The following is a 21,108-nucleotide window of genomic DNA, read 5'->3' as shown; positions in this document are numbered from 1 at the left end:
CGCACAGAAGCTGATTGAAATAAAAACAATTCTTTAATAAATCTAATCGTAGAATGAATACAAAATATCTCACAAAACTAACTTTCTGATTAAACTACCCCACCAGGTTTTTAACAACAAAAAAATAAATAAAAATCAATTTACACATACCTATTTCAGATTTAGTTTTCACAGATCTATCTGACATGTTTTTTCTATTAAAAAACCAGAAAATAATTTTATAATGTTGCTTATTCCAATACATCCAATTAGTAGAATAAGTTAATAAATACACTTAAATTTCTTAACACTTAAATTATTATTCCTTCTTTCTTTTTCCTGTTTAGCCTCCAGTAATTACCTTTCAGATAATACTTCAGAGGATGAATGAGGATGATATGTATGAGTGTAAATGAAGTATAGTCTTGTACAGTCTCAGTTCAACAATTCCTGAGATGTGTGGTTAATTGAAGCCCAACCACCAAAGAACACCAGTATCCAACTCTGTATAAAAATAACTGACTTTACTAGGACTTGAACACTGGAATTCTCGACTTTCAAATCAGGTGATTTGGGAATTCGCGTTCACCACTAGACCAGCCCGGTGGGTTTAAACTATTATTCCTAATGTGCACATTGCAATCTGTTCAACTAATGAACAATAAGCAAACCCTACAGCCCGATGAGATAAGGATGACATGTGTAATGTGCAGTCTTGATGAGGTGTAGTCTTGAACAGACTCAGTTACAAGTAGTTGACTCTCCCAGGGACTAATTAAATTAAAGAGAACAAAGATATTTTCTTCTTATTTCATGTAAAATATAATTTACTAATTACTCTGACTGTAAACATTTTTTATTAAATCATGTGAAGTGGTTGAATCATGTTGGTGATGTTGGGTAATTAGTCAACAGAAGATGTTTCATGCAGTCATCTACTATTAGAAAATGTATTTTTTATAATTCAATGTCACAACTTATAAGTCATTATCAAAAAATTTTCCTTAGCAATTTTGTTAGAATAATGAACCCAGAAAATTACCTGCCCTAAACCATTTAAAACAAGATTTATTCACTCTGCTGACCAAGCATAACTTCTGCTTATCACCAGCAGACATATTAATATAACAGAGAACTACATTGTGCAGAATGATAAAGAAAAAACTGAATTCCATAGCTCATAAATATCACTGATATGAATTTTAAATGGTTTGTTACAACTATACTTCTCAGCATTTTCAATATAAATGGCAGCTTTTCTCAACAAGCTTACTTATATTCAATTTGCTTTCTAACAATTTGAGCGTTTTAATTGATTATCTACGATTTTAAAACCATCATGGAATTAACCTTTTAAAAAATTTGTCTGTTTTTACTTCAAACACGAGACTTCTAACAAATAAAACTTGAGCAAGAACAATGGAAAATATATTCATTTAAGGCAATAGAATGTTAAAGACAAACTTCTATCTCTAACACATACACATTGTATTCTTTCTTCTAACTTACAAAGAAAACCGAGCCATTTGCACTGAATAAATGACAGTCTGCACTCATTAACAGGAACAACCTTTAATGTGTTTAACAGAAACAACTCAGATTTGTTTTTATATTTTAAACACTGTCTTAATAAAGCAACTATCCCTAGTAACTGGTGGCCCTATCAGCATCATTCCACTATAGCATTACTAATTAGAAAAAATTATTTATTTTATTATTTTCTATGCAGTTCTCTAATTCCATCTTGCATTGTTTAGAAGACAGTATTGGTTTTTGTATGATCAATTCTCCATGCCACTTCATAGTTTGAATGTGACCGTAGGGAAAAGAAATGATAGTAAGAAAACTGCCAAGTATTCTAGGATTCAAGTAGATATTTTTTAATGTTTGAATTTAGTGACTCATCATTAACAAGCTTTTTATTAACAGCATAGTAAACCTCAGTAAATGTCGTTTACTTTGCAAAACCTAGAGCTTTTATTTTAAATAAATTATTTCATATATTTTGAAATATAATATAAAAAGATGAAAAATATTTAAGACAGTAGAACAGCTGATGCTTTTAAATGGAGCTGAGTTTTGAAAAAATAAATGACAGGAAGGTTCCAGTATCATTAAGTTATGTTAATTTCATAATTTCTTTTTATGTTTCAAGGTTATGATTCTAACATAAGTTCATTTGTTTTATTTTCAATAAAGTCCAATTTCTTTTGGCAAATACAAGCTGTGTGTTTCTTGTTAACTTTACCCAACAATCAGTATGCTCATAAATGAACACAATATGAAATAAGGCTACCTTGAAGCAATTCTTTATAATTCTCTTTAGAACATCTACCAAAATAAAAGTGTTTTTCAAATGTGGATTGGTCTTAAATATTATTATACACATTCTAAAATATGTATACCACTGTGGTATGTGTATCAACTAAGTGTTTTTCCTTAAGGCTGTTTATTACAGCCTGTTATTGTGTTTGGATATCTTCTACAGCATTAAAATGTGGTTATAATTTTAATTTATTTTTTGAGGTGAAGAGCAAAGTCACAATAGTCTGATATTAAATGAGATGATTAGAATTTGGTTTTCTGTCAAACACTGCATCATTTGTGGGAGATGTAAGCATGTTCACAGGGAATTAACAACTTTTGGCATTTCTACAGTTCTGTCTTTTTCATCCACATCTTGAAATGTTGCAATAAAGATATGAATTCATCATACCAACAGAAGGAAGAACTTCTCAATGAACCTTGAAGACAAAAACTTAATTTGCATGTATTTTGAACCTGCGATGACTGCTTTTGTTTTGCCGACAATAGACTTTTTGACTGCAGAAACTGTTACATGTCTTTCACCAAATCATAAAAAATCCAACTTTCAATCCTTCTGATAAAACTAGAGTTAAAATTTCAGTCATAATTAACTACTTTTTAAAACTTGAAATACACAAACCATCCCATTGTTTTTATTTAACGACAAACACAAAAGAACTAACTTTGCTGCAACACATATATACTCCAGATTTTAGATAAAACATTTTGACAGCCTCTATCTGATGTTACACAATTCATTAAATTGCATGACAATACATTTGGGATAAGTTTCCAAACCTTTGAACACTTTTAATGTCCCTGTCAACTACTGTTCAGAAACTTTGCAATATTATCCTGGAGTTAATATCTTTCTTTAATCAAAATGCCTTTTAAAATGACGTTTAACGTATGCTAGAATTTAACATTAGACTGCCACCAAATATACAATTGCATAAAAAAAAAAGAAAATGCTTAAGAAAGATTGTTTACTGCCAGTCTTAACATCTGCTGATTATGACTAAAATTAAGTACAACTGCCACAAAAAAGAATTCATTATAGCAAATACTTATTTACCACTGATGATTTCTGATATGGAATTTGGCCATTTCTTTGCTGTGTAGTACTCTGTTGTTGTTGTTGTTGTTGTTGTTGTTGCTGTTGTCTTGAAGACATTTCAGCAGATATGGGTAAATTCCATGCCTCCTCAATTGATGGCAGCTGACGTCTCCTGAAAAGCAATATTACAATAATACATCACTGAAAAAAAAAGAAAACAAAAACAACATTGGAAGAAAGAAAACAACAACATTTTAAAAATATATATATAAAAATTTTACTGTAGTTGCAGTGTACTATATTAATGTACTTGTAATAAGGAAAAGTGAGAAGTAAAGTAGGCGATTTAATGTTACAAAACACTTATCATGGGCAAAGGCCAGGTCTAGGTAAATAACGTAAAGTTATGCAATTAATTTATTATAAATATCTATGAATTTGACAAAATACATACAATAAATAAAACACATAATTCATAAGTATATAGAATTACCATACAGAAAAAAATTAAAAAATTTGTTAAATATCTGGATGTATATTTTGCAACATACTTGTATGTTGCATAATTTGTAACAACCAAGATGATGCAAATTACACAGCACATTGCAAACTGTGACACTGTTACAATATTTGAGTTCTATTTTAAGTTTAATAAGTTAATTAACCCTGAAACCATCAGGAACATCTTTAACATATATCAAATTACTCATTATTAAATTTCAAATATTATATTTCAAATATTTTATATTATTGTATTTCAAATACAGTTAAGAACAGCACTGAACTATTCATTTAATTATTGATTGTTAATAGACTTCTTCCTTTTTCCTGTTTAGCCTCCGGTAATTACCGTTCAGATAATACTTCAGAGGATGAATGAGGATGATATGTAAGAGTATAAATGAAGTGTAGTCTTGTACAGTCACAGTTCGACCATTCCTGAGATGTGTGGTTAATTGAAACCCAACTACCAAAGAACACTGGTATCCACGATTTAGTAAATTGTTTCCCAACAAGCAGCTTTTTTCTGATGCATGGCTTACACAATTTAATTTAAAAAATTTATAATTTATTTACATATATTTTCTGTCCAGTAGTAATCATGCTGCACTAGCGCTCCTTTTGATGACAGGGGGTACACTACTGACGCCGAATACCTACTTGGCCATTAGTTTAGAGCATTTTTTGGGTTGGGTGCAGTTAACTTTTTTTTACAAATATTATTTTTTAATCGTTTATAAATATGCCTAAGAAAAATAAGACCTTAATTATGCGAAAACTAGAAATACTGAGGGTGATCTTGCTTTACAGCTTCACCCTTCTGACCTTTTAAGTTGAAAATTTAATGGCAAAAATGCCCCATGTACAGAAGTAATCTGACCATGTTTGGTCAAAATCAGCTGAGTAGTTCTGGAGATATAAGGTGTGAGACACCAAACACACACACACGTAAATACAAAATCCAGAAAAATTCCATCCAGTTTTTTGAGTTCCTCAGATGTCAAAACATTAAAATCCAGTGAAAACCATATACGCAGAAATTGGACCCATTACAATACTTTCGCTTCTATAACTATAGCGCTAGACGGGAAAATAAAATTAAGATATAAAATAGAAACAAATAAACAATTATAAATATTTTGAACAACTGCAGGGAATATATCACTAAAATTTACTTAATGAAACATCATTTATTTATTTTACATCATTTTCGCTTAACACCTCAATACAACACATAACACCTTAATACAATAAGCAGAAAATCTATTTTTTGCATATTGTATTATGATTATTATAGATTATACATAAAATATTATATTAAAATTATTATTATTACTACATTAGGATTATATTAAAATTATCAGAGATTACATTAATATCTTTATGTTTAGTAAAGATCTCATTTTTTGCCCAGGTTACTAACAGAAAAAATTAACACCAACTTAACAATTAAACCTTAACATAAGTGTCTGACCATCAATAAAATGCCTCCTTTTCAAAAACATTTAATTATTTTATAACAGGAGTATTTTGAAAAATTTTCATTTATAATAAAGAAGTTCAGAGAATATGACAATATAAACACATTATGTTTTGTTGCTAAATCAGGAAACAACCTAATTCATTAAAAATGTTATGTTTACTTTTTACATAGAATGTAATAATTCTATTTTGTTGTAAAAGTGATGTCTCCCGATTCGTTGTAAATTATTTGAACATATCCCTCATGAATAGCATGGATTATTATACTATGATAAGGCCCATTAATTTAGAATAATATTATCATACTTGCTGGTAATGCTAGGCATCGGTGCGTTTCCTAGATGTGTCTGCAGAAACTTAATCCGTTGACTAAGGTTAGGGTTCATGCCCGAGCCACCAGACAGCTTGTGAGAAGATATCTGTACGTGGGTAACGTCACGTGCACTGCTTACGTTATTATTATTATTGTTGTTTTCACTCCCACGTGTCGCATTCACATAACAAGCGTAAGCATCACGTGGCTGATTGCAGCTCTCATACAATATACCTAATGAACAAATCAACCAACTGAAAATAAATACTAAACTGAAATAAGAACAACAAAATAAATCAATCAACTAAAAATAATTCAGGTAAGTCAACAAAAAACAAAATCTTTCATTAAAAAATCACTGCTAGTAGCTTTGTATATCATACTAACAAACTCTTCTGTTACTGTAAAATAAATACAAAATACAAATACTGCAGTCTTGTATCATATGCATTAAAAAAAAAGTGGTGAAGAAATATATTTTTTAATTACATTAATACTAATAAATAAATAAATAAAGTGAAGTAGTTGAAAGAATCTTCTACACTTTAAGATCTAGTTGTGTAATTTATTCAATGAAAGATATACTGGTAAAAAGGCCTAAATCTGCATCACTAACAACTGCCACTATCATCAAAATAAATTTAATAATAAACCACGAAGTAAACTCAAGAAATAGTACAGGCAATTTGTTATCAAAATAGGCTGAATTTGAAAATCCTTACCTACCGATTGATCTTTTGTCCATGCGTTAGGGGTGATGAGGGAAGCTTAACTCCAGATTTGTAGATTTGTAACATCCCTCTCCCACAGATTTTTTAAAAACTCAAAAAGTTTTTGAAATGCGTTTTTCTCTGAATCTATGCATTTTAGAGAAAAGTTTTTCAAACAAAAAATCTAGAGGACATTCTCCTCTACAATTAATGTCTTTGAAGTTATGCCGTATAATTTGAAATTGAAATACTAGGTGGCGCTGAAGTTGTAAAAAACGTGTTATTTTGGTTTTTTTACCGAAAAAATTGTTTTTCGTCTGTATTGCATTTGGAAAAGTTGTTAATCTCAAAAAAAAAACAGATAACTTTTATTTAAAGAATTTTCCTGTAAGACTTAGCATTCCAAAGTTATAGCGGTACAATGGCAACACAGCGGTCCTATTGTTACTGTAGCCGGGGATATCGGCATTGTTCAGCGACTAGACCGGTTTCGAACACGTGCCCAATTCACTGTTAATAGTAACATTTTCACACATTCACAAGCTACAGCACCAAAACGGTAAGTGAAATGTCGAGTCAAGGAGTGATTCAGTGTCGCAGACTAACAATGAGAAGAAATGGTGAGGTTCTTTCTTCGACCTCGCATGTATTGACATTTAATAGGCCTACCCTTCCTGAAAAGGTACCTGCTGGCATACATCAGCTTCATGTACGTACATTCATTCCGCAACCTATGCGATGTTTCAAGTGTCAACGTTTTGGACACACTGCAGCCAGATGTGAAGCGCAGGAAATTTGTATATGTAGAATGAAAACACATGAGGGTGATCCATCCATGTAAAGACCCTCCAATCTGTATTAATTGTAAAGGGCACCATAATTGCCGATCAAGGAACTGCCCAGTATATAAAAAGGAAATGGCCATTCAGGGAGTTAAAACGCTTCAAAAGGTTAGTTATCCTGAAGCGAAGAAAATTGTTAGTCAAAGAACACCTCGACCATCAACCACTTATGAAGAAGCAGCTGCTGCCCCTTCCTCATCAAAAATTAACGTGGACCAGTTGCTTAATACAGTGGCACCAAGTCTTGCAGCAATGATAGAAAAAATCTTTGATGCAAAGATTGAGTCGACTCATCAGACAGAACCAACCAAACATGAGAAGGATCATTCCCGGAATGACGTTGTTGATAAAAGAAACGTACCAGTGCAGCATAAAAAACTAGCTAAACCTGCGATCATAACACCACCACTTGACGTAATAAATAAAAATGTTGATTTATCTGGAAAAGAGGAAAAGATCACTCCATCGTCTAGTAACAAAGCTAAGGATATTGTGACAATAAAATCAGAGTCTACCGAAATGGAGGTGCAAGTCATTATTGAGAAAGCACCAGACACAGATGATATAAAAACTGCAACAATGGAGCCTCCAAAAGCTCAAAGAACAGCTACGGTGAGAGCGTCTATTTCAGCTAGACCCAGCATTCCCTTAGAGATAGAATCCAGCTCATCAGCCGCGGAAAGTGCATCGCTTGCTAGTTTAGATTCCATAGCAACGATGCTAACAGCACCAACAAAGCTTTCATCACCTGATGTAAGCTGGCGAACATCATTGGCATCAGAAAGAGAAGAAGATGCCATGTCTGAGGCCTCAGACACACTGTCATCGGAAGTTGAGGCCGTTCGCAGAATGGAAAAACGGTGCAAGAAAGGATGGCCAAAAGGAAAGCCTAGACGGTAAACATTGTATTCAGAAAGTTGTATCAGAATATGAAATTTTGAACCTTTTTTTTTAATTTTTTTTTGAAGTGAGACGGGGCTAATGACCAAAGTAATCGATGCCCTCAAAAAATAAAAAATAAATAATAGAAGCTGGTAATCTGTTCACATGTTGAGTGAGTGATATAATAACAGAACAAGAAAACAAATAGTTGAAAACACAATTCTTAATAAAAAATAATTTTTTTATAAAATATATAGATATATCTTAATAAAATTACACTAAAAAATGTAAAACACTGTTCATGCTTTTTTTCTTTTGCGTATTACACCAGACATGATGTGAAGTTATTAGTAATCATATACATATGATGAAGAATACGTAACGGCTGCAGTATTTAATAGTTTGGAGAAAGGAATTGATTTTTATGTAAATATGCTTATTAGTATTTAAAAGTAAAAACAGCTGTTCAGAAAACATCAAACTGTGTTGACAACATACCAATTTACCTTTAATGTTTCCTCGCAAATTCAATAATAGAATGTCATCTTAGCTGATGATGTGGCCAAAAGATTCCTAAATTCCAGATATCTTTCAGATGTTTTTAGGGATTTTAATATTATGACAAATGATTTGATGGAAATATGTGTACACTTCAACCTCCTACAAACACAACTAACAATAAATATGTTGTGTGTAATTCATAAAAATATACGTAATATGTGTTTTGTGTACTGTATGTATGTGCATGAGTTTTAGTAATTTCTTAATTTCTACAACTGCTTTTCCTGAAAATTTGCATCGCATTGTAGTTAAATTTAATTGTGTCATATGGCTTTTCATGGTCATGATTTTTACCCACCGACTGGATCAACGGTTATACACCTCTACAAAAAAAAGAAATTTATTAGCACTCTGTTTTAGATAAGATAAAAATGGTGAAAATTTATTTCATTTATGGGATCATATTCCAGGCTCCTGGAATAGACGGAATACCTGTAGAATTATTGCGCAGTACAGGTGAGGAAGCATTTTAAAAAAAATTAGGGTTCGAATACAGAGATAGAAGAACAATTGCTAACATGTACAGGAACCAAACAGCAACAGTAATAATTGAAGAACATAAGAAAGAAGCCGTAATAAGAAAGGGAGTTCGACAAGGATGTTCCCTATCTCCGTTACTTTTTAATCTTTACATGGAACTAGCAGTTAATGATGTTAAAGAACAATTTAGATTTGGAGTAACAGTACAAGGTGAAAAGATAAAGATGCTACGATTTGCTGATGATATAGTAATTCTAGCCGAGAGTAAAAAGGATTTAGAAGAAACAATGAACGGCATAGATGAAGTCCCATGCAAGAACTATCGCATGAAAATAAACAAGAACAAAACAAAAGTAATGAAATGTAGTAGAAATAACAAAGATGGACCACTGAATGTGAAAATAAGAACAGAAAAGATTATGGAGGTAGAAGGATTTTGTTATTTGGGAAGTAGAATTACTTAAGATGGACGAAGCAGGAGCGATATAAAATGCCGATAGCACAAGCTAAACGAGCCTTCAATAAGAAATATAATTTGTTTACATCAAAAATTAATTTAAATGTCAGGAAAAGATTTTTGAAAGTATATGTTTGGAGTGTCGCTTTATATGGAAGTGAAACTTGGACATCGGAGTGTCTGAGAAGAAAAGATTAGAAGCTTTTAAAATGTGGTGCTATAGGAGAATGTTAAAAATCAGATGGGTGGATAAAGTGACAAATGAAGAGGTATTGCGGCAAATAGATGAAGAAAGAAGCATTTGGAAAAATATAGTTAAAAGAAGAGACAGCCACATACTAAGGCATCCTGGAATAGTCGCTTTAATATCGGAAGGACAGTTAGAAGAAAAAAATTGTGTGGGCAGGTCATGTTTGGAATATGTAAAACAAATTGTTAGGGATGTAGGATGTAGAGGGTATACTGAAATGATACGACTAGCACTAGATAGGGAATCTTGGAGAGCTGCATCAAACCAGTCAAATGACTGAAGACAAAAAAAAAAATGGGATCATTGACTGTTCAAAGATTAAGCAATTTTTCTGATTAGAAATTTACTATTGTTCTCCGTACCTTCTGCATCCAAACTATTCATGCTGAGTTAGAATGGAGAAAGTTACCTTTTTTATTGTGGGATTGATTTGCTGCGGTAATTAATTATAAATAAATGTAATTTAAGGAAACAACATACTACAGTTACACTTTCTTTACAAGTGAAATAGCTATCTGGAAGTCCCAGTGGAAAAAACTGTACTAGATCAGAGACTTCCAGATTATAATATGAATCAAATCTATCAAACTAATCAATTCTATTACATGAAACATTCCAAGTATAGCACAATTAACAAACCACTAAATAAGGAGATGAAGTTTATGGAATTACACATACCCAATCTTTGTTTATTCTGGTCAATTTATGTATTTTAAATCAGAATTTTACTTAAAAGCTACTACTTATAATCATTAATTAGTACTTAAGGCATCCATGCTTACATATTAAATAATCACATAAAGAATAGCCCATTTTGGAAAAATCACATGTAGAAACATTTCATGTATTTCATAACTGGTAGTTTTAGCAGTTTAATGTTAATGATTGTTTTATGTTAATGTTCCATAAACATTTTAATACTTTAATTACAAACATATACTATTAGTATGATATGCTGGCAGAAATATTTCTCAAATATCTTTTTGGAAAAACACCCACAGTTCTTTATTGACATATTCCCCTGAAGTACCATCTCTTCTACTATCAGTACCTCACCTCTTTCTATATGTCAATTAGTGAATATGTTTTTTTTCAACTATAATTTACCTCAGTCACTATCACTTCAACATAGTTTGGTAATTCTTACTTTGAAATTGTCTACCTTCACAAATAGAGAACAGCTTTTGTTGTACTAAGATATACTTTTAACATGAATTAATAATTCTTCTAGAAAATGATTGTTAAGATTGTATACTAATCGGATCTATTATCTGTTTAACTATTAGGCCTGCATGATGAATATCATGCAGAAATGGAATTATTTCTTTATATATGGTAAAAATTTAATGTTTTTTTTTTTTTTTTTATATTTAAACAGTAGAGTTCATTAAATAAATTTTAAGTATTTCAAATTAATCTAATTTCTTATGACTATTTTTAATTTTGAAAAAGTTAACATCTGTAAGTTAAAGTCAGAACTTGTGAATCAATGAATTAACATAGAAAACACACACACACAAAATGATACATTAAAAACAACAAAAAACAGAACTTGACAATTAATTTTTAAAGTGTGACTAATAAAAGAAAACATCACACTTAGATCCAAAACACATAGATCCAATTAAAATATGATTACTTCAATATTATTTGGGTTAAAGTTTATAATATTATTATAAACGTGATTTATAAGCCAGCTGATCGGCCACACAGTCATATTTCTTTCTATCTTATACATAAACTACAAACTGATGATTTAAAATTTTGTTAGGATGAGCATATTTATAAAATCGATTAGCAGGTATTACAGTGCAGAAATATAATTAATCTAAACCAAACAAGAATTTTTCCCCTGGTCATTTTGGACACTACTGAAATAACAAGAAATAAATCTAAAAATCAAAAAATACGACTGTTAAAAAAACATTGCTGACAAACATACATTGTCCTTTAATATAGAATAATTACTGAAATGGCTAATTAAAGAGCATGTGGGTGACAATTCTGAATACAGTATTTGTATTTAGTACAATTTTTTCAAATTTATTTAAACATATATATATGTTCATACAAATTATCACTCCCAGTAACATAAGGATTCTAACACGGGGTCATATCTAACTCAGTTCAGCTGTTGAGCTGCTTCACTGGAACATACATACATACACACACCCTAAATACATTATACTACTTTTTAGGCATAGATGTAAAAAGTTAGTGCTGTGGCACTACAAAACTTTTCTTCTAAAAGTAATGCTAGTACAAAAACTGTAACAAAGTGACCTTGCTAAACGACTGCATTACTGTGAACTGTTTAAAAATTTTATTAAAGAAAATTATTACAATATCCTTGATGTCACTTTCTTTTTAAATGAAGTTTGGCTTCATCTGTTAGGGTATAGCGTGAGCTGAATAAGCGTAATACCATACACCACTCGCTTGCGTATCCCATTGCCCACTTGTCATGTATCACCAAAATGGGTAGGCGTATCCCATCAACTACTAAAACATAGATGACAATCAATAATTAAATTTATCTCGTCAAAGACAGCAATCCACAGCCACGCCTAGGCCACTGAATGCCAGCAAGTACATGTCCACCATTAAAGCGCTTGGAGCCTAAATCTGACTGGTAGCCAGCCATATCTCTGGGTTGGCTTCCTACAGCAGCGTAGTAGGAGTCTTTTCCCTTAGGTAAACTACTGATGTGTGTTGAACAAAGCAACTGCATCAAGGTACTCCCAAACAGTCCAAAAATGCAGCTCTTGCCGCATTGATTCACCGCTTGTGAGTGGCCAATTTTCCCCTTGACCTCTAAGTTCTAGGGTAGCCTGAGTTCTGCCCCCCCCTCAAGAGCTGGTCAGTCGAACATCATATGTTCGTTCAACTGAACCTCCCCGCACACGCACAGCTCATCAGCTGACAGGTGGAACTGAAACAAATATAGATTTAAATTTACATGGCTGGAGAGTAATCATGCTTCATTGCCCTTAAAAATGAAGAAGAGGATCCTCCAAATTCCGTATAAACTTATACAAAGATCTTCCCTTAGTCGTGGCATGCCATTCTTGCTGCCATGCTTCCATCGTGAGGCTGTAAAGCCTCCTCCACATGCAGGAGATGAGCAACTGTTTGAAATTTAGAACCGGTGCATTGAGATTACCGTTCTGCTCCAGTACAGGCCCAACTCGAAACGCCATCGTAAATACCTTGTCCTCCCTGCCTCTTTACAATTTCCACATGGCCGCCTGAACTTTCACCACTAAATTGATTGGTGGAGCCTTTTCCAATATAGTGGTAGCCTCATAGCAGGTTATTTTAAAAACACCAATGCACACAATTAAGGCTCTGCGCTGGGCACCACTTAAATTTTGAATAAGTGCTAGATTTCTTTCCAACCTATGTGCTCAAACCGATGCTACATAAGAGGTCATATTTTCGAAGATACCTCAGTACACCATGTAAAAATGATTGCCTGGCACCCCATAATCCTTTCAAGCAATCATCCTACACTTGTGAATCCAGAGACAATGTCCACCACTACTTGCCTAATGTGGTTGCAGGAGTTGTGACTGTAAGATAATTTGTCTGTACCTTTGAAAAGCAAAGACTTTGTCTTGGACACATAAATCTTTAAATTTTGAATGTCCAGCCAGCCCTCTGCAGTTGACAAAGCACCTGCTATCGATCTTCTAGCTGCAGTCGTGAATTACCACGAACTAACAGGAGACAGTCATTAACAAAAGCCTGGGCTGTGATCCCTTCTGGGAATGTCAGTCCCAAAAATCCATCAAATACCAAATTCCACAGCAAGGGACCAAGAACAGAGCCCTGCGGGCTTCCCCTGGTGATGGACTCTTCCATAACCGGGTGCACATCATTAAACAGAGCCGAGCAATCAGACAAGTAGTCATGTACTACGGCCTGCAGGGCTAAGGGAACATTGCGGCGTTCCAACTCATAGAGAACAGAACTCCAATTCAAGGAAGGAAATGCTGCCTCCATGGCAATAAAATTTGCCAAAACATATTTACAGTCAGTGCCTTCCATCTCGGCATGAGCATTTAAGATGCAATCCTTGGTGCTAACCCCTTTCATGAAGCCATATTGGCCTCGATTTAGAAGTGAGTTCATATGATGTTTTCCCAGAGCCGTTCCACATCCAGCCTTTCAAGCAACCTGCCGATTACCGGCAAGAGGCTGATAGGTCGGTAAACTGCTGACCTCACTCGGATCCTTTCCTGATTTTAAGAGCAACCTCACCAAAGCCACCTTCCAACAAGTCGGAAAGCAACCCCAGCTTAGGCACCCCGAGTACAGCCTGCCCAAGCAGCTCTCTTATGACAGGCAGCAGAATGATAGAAAATATCTGTGTCAAGTTAGTCAATCCCTGGTGCCTTTCTTAGTGCCATTCAAGAAACCACTCGGTCTATATCTATGGGTTCCACAGCCTGTACGCCATCTGTTAAGGTATATTAATTCTCAGAATTTACAACTATGATTGTCATATAATCCTCACGGTTTGTAAGAATGGCCTTTAGACAATGCAAAATTGGACTGCATGTTACACTTAATAGGAGATTTTACATTATGAGACCTACATTCTTTGAAGAGACAGTTAATAGTGATTGTTAGAACATTACTGTTATGAAATTTCAACAGACTTCATCATTCAACTCTTAGACGCAGATTACTTGCACTCTGTTCCAACAAGGTGGTGCTGCAGCACAAACAAGTAATAGGTCAATGACATTATTATCTTTTGGTCATTTCAAGAGGTTTGTGACTTCCCCCCGACATTAGATTTGACTTCAGTGGATTACTTTCTATGATAAGTGGCAAAGCAAATGGTGAAAATGTGCAAAGAAGCAAAGTGATCAGAACAGATCAAGCAACTGAAAGCTGAGATAATGGTGCACATACAGAACATTTCAGAAGATCATCCGTTAAAGCAAATCAGAACAAACTTACTGTATAACCATCAGATTATATGGTTGTATAGTTATGAACAACACTATAGCTAAAATAAGCTTTTAAAAATAAGTTGTAATACTTAATTTGTAATAAATTAAACTTTTTAATAAAGTTAACTGGTAAATGTAAATTACTTATTAATTATTTTTCTGTTAAGTCAAGTGCAGTGATTATTATTGATTTTTTCAATTCAAATAACTCACAACCTCTTTGGACGAGTAATAGATAAAACAAATTAAAATAGTAAAGATAAACATTTGAGTTTTTTTTGTTATTGTAAAACAACTGACATTTACTGATATTCTTACAATGTAATAGAAGGAATATTTTGGTAAAAGCACATATTATTTAAATTTGATTCTAATAATAATGATCAACATTATAGTCAAAGCAATAAACCAACACAATAGCTGCTAATTATACAGAGGGCAACATAAAACTGAACCCATAACATAACCGCTGCAGAATTGGTAGGTTATGTTGGAATGAAGTTTTATGAATAATATGGATAAATTAAATAAGAAAAACATTAAATATAACTTAAACGGTACATTTATTTACCTTATTGTCACAAAAGAAGTTCAAAATGACCACCTGGGCATCGATGCACTTTTGTGCTCGACTGATCATTGATGCAAAATGCTGTTGTCAATTGTATTAATTTCTAGTTGAATGTTCACCTTCAGTTCACCAATATAGTGGGGATTAGATGCATATACCCATGGCTTTGGGGCTTTAAGTAGCCGCACAGGAAAAAATTGCAAGTAGACAACTCTATTCGTTTCATCCACCAACAATGTTTTCAAGAAGCCAGTTGTGATAATCAAGTCGTTTCAGTTAGTCTGTCTCCTTCAGTTGTTGCACAGTTATAGCATGGTATAGTTTCAATTTTAATTCATGAAGAATTTTATGACAAGATGTGTATTTAACACCAGATTGTTGGGATAACTAGTGTAGTGATGTTTTTGGGCTAGCAGTAATTCTCCTCTCAATATCGGCAATGGCCTGTGGAGTCCTAACAGAAGGTTGCCCATTTCATTTTGCATTTGCAACTGAGCCTGTTGTACACCATTTTTTGACTAAATCATTGACTAAATCTACTCTTCGCTGGGATACAGGCATATGGAAATTTTTCTAATACTTGACGTGATTCTTCAAACGATCCAGAATGAATGTATGCCTCAACTATAGCTATCCTCTCCTGAATTGAATAAGGCATTTTACAAAAACACAACTGCACTGGTATACTGCAGTGACACGTAACCACCTGGCACATGGCAGTAACAATTAGTAGTAACATATACATCCATTATGCCAGTTGTGTGAGAATCTTTCATAAATAGTGTAGGGTAGTGGTTTCACTATCGGTTTGGTTTTATGTTGTTCACCCTGTACTAAGACAGTAAACCAAAAAGGAACAAAAGTTACACTAACTTCCTCTAAGGTACTATTGGTATTGAGTGAAATTATTCTAATTAATAACAAATACGTTTGCATGAGATTTAAAAAAACTTCCCAGGAAACACACAATGAATTTCAAGTTTTATATTGTGAACAAGAACACCAAAAAATGAGACGTTTACTAATCAACAATCCTCATGTATAACATAGAAATAAACAAGCTACTAGAAAAATTTAAAAAAAAAGAAATAAACCCACAGAAAAGTGAAGAAAATTCAACACCATCAAATTCAATACAAGAATAGATAACAGATCTATGAAAATGCAAGTAGTAAAAAAAAACTCACTAAGAATTTTACAATTTTATAATGTTAATACTGCACTTTTTAACCATTCCCTGCTGAATAAGGAAAACACATCTATCTACCACTGTAGATTCAGCAAATTTATAGCTATCACATTAAAAACTAATGAAAACACATCAATTCAGAACAAATTATAATACGTTTAAAAAATACTAAAATAAGTATGTATGAAGCAATGAAGAAACGGAAAACATTAGACACTGTGCAAATAAATTTAAACAAATAGAATATGTATGCTTGCAAAACATCCATAGGTTGATTTTGCTGATGAAGAGCCCTTTGAAAGGAAAACCACAAATATAAAAAAAATAAACATTTTCTTTGGATGTGAATGGAATACTAATGGAAATATTTAATACATGCATGTAGATTAATATTAAATTTAGTTGTGAATATAAATTACACTTCAAAATAATCTGTAAAATTTTATGGCACTTATCATTTGATTCCATTGTTTTTAATCTAACAAAATCTTGATTGTTATATAAATAATATGGTATAAATAATGATAAATGTAACAATTCATTATCTGATTAACTGCAAGGAAATTTCCATCTATTAGACAAAAGAAAAATTGATTAGAGAATGTAGTACAACTTTTATAACACTTGTACAGCAGTTCTAAAATATTCTATTAGCTACACATGGAATTAAACAGCCCAAAGCAAATGTTTACAAATAAATACTGCTGAATAACTCTTAGAACCAATTTTACATTAATAGGAATGGATTAACATTGCTACTAATTATTTATTAGTTGCAAATGCATCTAATTACATGGTTTTAGCAGAGAAAGAGTTAATCAATTACAATATGAAATTTAATTTCATGTAATTTAACTGAAAAAAAGTAGACAATACCTACCTAAATTAGTCCACGCAGCACTATGACTTTTATCCAGCTGTACTGCACATATGTATGCTTGCAAAGCATCCATAGGTTGATTTTGTTGCTGATAGAGCACTCTGAAAAGAAAACCACAAATATAAAAATTAACATTTTCTTTGGATGTGTATGAATACTAATGGAAATATTTAACACAAGCATGTAGATTTAATATTACACTTAGTTGTAAATATAAATTACACTTCAAATTTGTTACACATACTCACCAATACTGCACAACATAAGAAATCGATGAACTCACAATGGCCAAAGGTAAATTATATACACCCAAAAGCAAATTCTCCCAAATAGTAATTTTGAGTTGGTATGAAACTATTTCTTAACTATCTATAAAATGGTTACAACAAATTATCTTATAAATACTGCATCAGATCAAAAAAAATCTACTGTGTAAAAATATTGGGTGATAAAATTTGGAACAGGATAAAACTGATCTTTAACAGCAGTAGTTAATACATGTTGGACTGAATTTGTATGATAAAATCTGCAGTTGAAGAGACATTTCACTCTCATACCATAATTCTGTCATCAACAACAAACAACTAATTCTTCATATAAAATATCCAAAATCAACAATAAAATGAGAATTCTCTAAAGAAAATGAAATTAAAATTCTTTTGCATTCACACGAAGTGATTTTTTATTGTAGTTTTGTAGTTCCTTTTTACTATTATTTATGATTATTATTTTTATAAAATGTAAAATATAAGACAAAAAATAAATAATACTGAATGTTTAACATTAAAAATATTTTTAAATATACTTCCACCCATTTCAAAATTTTAAAAATGTATTATTTTAGGGTATACATTATCATTATCAGTAGGAGGAGGAGTAGAAGCAGTAGTAGTTTTACAGATATCATCATTACACATAACAAAAATACCACTTCTATTTATTGTACTGTCAAGGTTGGTGAATCCTCTTGTTCATGATTCACCATACGGCATCTAGATCTAGACATTTCTTCTAGGTCTTTCTTACTCCTACATTCAGCTGGAGTAAACAGATTTTTCATTTGCAAAAATTCTATTTTGAAAGCTTACTCATTTCCATTAATGATTCAATAATTAACATTCTGTTATAGATGTTATCATTACAGAGGTAATTCTCAATGTCAGTTGATAAGATGCCTCAAAAACTCAACATTCACAACATCTTGCAGAGTAGACAACTCTGAAATTACAAATTCAGCAGAAAATGTCCTCTTCCTGGCAGCTTGTTAGAAGTACAGAAAATTTTATAACGCATAAGCTTAATATAATCAGATGTGTCATTTACCACAGCAACCACTAGTAAGATCCTTGAAAAGGAATGTACTTCCAATGAACTGAGATCTATTATTTGATTTCTCACTATCAAAAATGTATCTCTGGAAAAGCACTGACATTTGCTTTATCCAGTGGTCAAACAAGCCAAGCAAGTATCTAGTTTAAAAAAAAAAATTATTACTACCTCAGAAAAGCTATTGACTTTTTGGTTCGGAAAATCCCACCATGGGTCTACATCACTAGTGAAGCCCAATGTCAAACCTTCCAATACTTCAAAACTAACATTCTCTTTAAAACCTCATCCCAGTTCTTGGAAGATAAATGAGTTTATCCTTCATATGATTCCTCCACAGCAAAATGTCAGGTAACTAGACTCTATTTCATTACGTATACTTTCATGAAATCCAAATGTTATAGATGAATCCAGATATCATATATCTAAAAACTAAATTTTCCAGTATAATATAAAAACTTAGCTTTACTTATTCTTAATAATACTCTTTCAGAATTTGAATGACAAAATTAATATGACAATAACATTCATAATGAATAATATTGCTGCTGTTTTAATCAATGTAACAGTTTCTTACTTTACTTTCTTGGGCAGTATAGAAGATTATTTTTATTGAATTAATACACTTTTGACTTTGCTATAAATTGCCAGTACTACTGTCAATACATGCTTTCCTCAATAGCTCTGCAATTCAAATTACTTATCTATGCAGATTTGGTCACTCACCCTTCTAACTTCTACATACTCTAACCAGGAGGTAGAAAAACAAAATAATTTGTTATATAAGAATTATATTTTGTTAATTCGTAGATTATTTATTAAATAAAACTTCTAATGTATTACAAAAACTTATCATCACTTATTGTTAGTGCTCACTCTGTATAAATACAGTAGTAAAAAGCATATTTTCATAATAAATTAACTGAAGATAATCAAAATACTTGAACTGCAATATATAAATACCACTGTTTTTCATTAAATTAATTTTTCAATATATTTTCATTATACTATTTTTGCGTACTAAATCCATTATATACATTATAATAGTTTGCTAAACAATTAAAGAGACCACACAAGAATCAAATAAATTACAGTTGCGCAAATACCAAATCATTCAACATGTTAATTATAAATATAAACTATCTACATACCCTATGGAGCACCATGTGTCTGCATTGCCTTCAGATTTTTCAACTGAATTTCTGTATGCAATAAAAGCATCATGAACTTTTCCAACACTGGCAAAGCAACGTCCCAACAAATATAATGACTGGCCTGATTTTGGATCTGCCTCAATTGATTTCTGTAGACAATGAATTGCTAAGTTTTCACGTTGTGACTTCTCACCGAGTGTTTCAACACAATGATACATCCATCCTGAAGCAAAAAAAAAAAAAACGTATTACTATACAATCTGCATTAACAAGAAATCTCTACTATGTGTTTTTTATATGTAAAAAGAACCATCTTTTTGCCTTTTTCAGTACTGACAGCTGTCCAGAACTGGCACTTTTTAAAAGAACTTTTGCATGTCCAGTGAATAAAATGAATAGTCCATTTTGGGAATAATTAAAATGAAGGGTGCAGTTTACTTCTATTCTTAATAAAAACCTGTTTTTCAGCAGTAAGAGCTTTGAACTGCAGTTTAGAATCTCCAACAGTATTTAGTTTTGTGTGGGGATCACTTTAATATAAATATTTTATATATGAGTATTATTTGTTTTAATTAGTAAATAAGTAAAAAATATATTTTAAGATAACTTTGAATTCAAAATAGTTAAAGCTATTATTACATTTATTTTGATTAAAAAAAAAATCTACTTTCAATTTCTTATTTTATCAGCTGAGTTGTATTATGCTGTTTCTACAGAACTTAAGAAATTTCAAACAGACTAGATGAAATTATTATAATTTTACATATATATATATATATATATATATATATATATATTATCAAATTTAAAGATTTTACTTACATTGTGCATTACTTTTAAATTAAAACTTACCATAAAATTTCATCAAAAACTTAACTGTTGGCCTAGCCCAGTCGAATGAAATGTTTTAAGGTTTTACTTTGAAATCAAGAACACTTTAGTTGATTTTAAGGAACTAATTAAGTAAAACTGCCTTTATTATAATAAAGAAATAATTTAAATCTGGAGGATTTAGTTGATCCTAAGGAAATGACTAAGTATAACTGCTTTTATTATAATAAGGAAATCATTTAAGTCTGCAGGATTTTATTGTGGCAATGTCAAAACTGGAACCACTTTAAATTTAAATTTCATAAAGCATCTAATTTATTGTACAAGAAGTTAATTTGTTTAAATATTGTTCCTGTCAACTAAGTACAGGTT

General features: G+C 31.8%; 1 protein-coding gene across 2 annotated transcripts in view; it reads right to left on the bottom strand.

Moving 5' to 3' along the window:
* Positions 1 to 21,108, bottom strand: part of Utx (Utx histone demethylase) — a 291,681-nt gene that overhangs the window by 74,334 nt on the left and 196,239 nt on the right. For both annotated transcript variants that reach the window (XM_075377656.1, XM_075377661.1), the window contains 4 exons: positions 19,903 to 20,128; positions 17,426 to 17,526; positions 5,633 to 5,873; positions 3,362 to 3,515 (listed from right to left, as the gene is read on the bottom strand). In XM_075377656.1, the coding sequence (XP_075233771.1) occupies positions 3,362 to 3,515; positions 5,633 to 5,873; positions 17,426 to 17,526; positions 19,903 to 20,128 (722 nt within the window). The remainder of the gene's footprint in view (positions 1 to 3,361; positions 3,516 to 5,632; positions 5,874 to 17,425; positions 17,527 to 19,902; positions 20,129 to 21,108) is intronic.

The sequence above is a fragment of the Lycorma delicatula genome, chromosome 1 (assembly GCF_047948215.1).
Source record: "Lycorma delicatula isolate Av1 chromosome 1, ASM4794821v1, whole genome shotgun sequence".
In the NCBI taxonomy this organism is placed as follows: domain Eukaryota; kingdom Metazoa; phylum Arthropoda; class Insecta; order Hemiptera; family Fulgoridae; genus Lycorma; species Lycorma delicatula.
The sequence above is the reverse complement of the archived record's forward strand: the minus strand, read 5'-3'. Positions and strand labels throughout refer to the sequence as shown.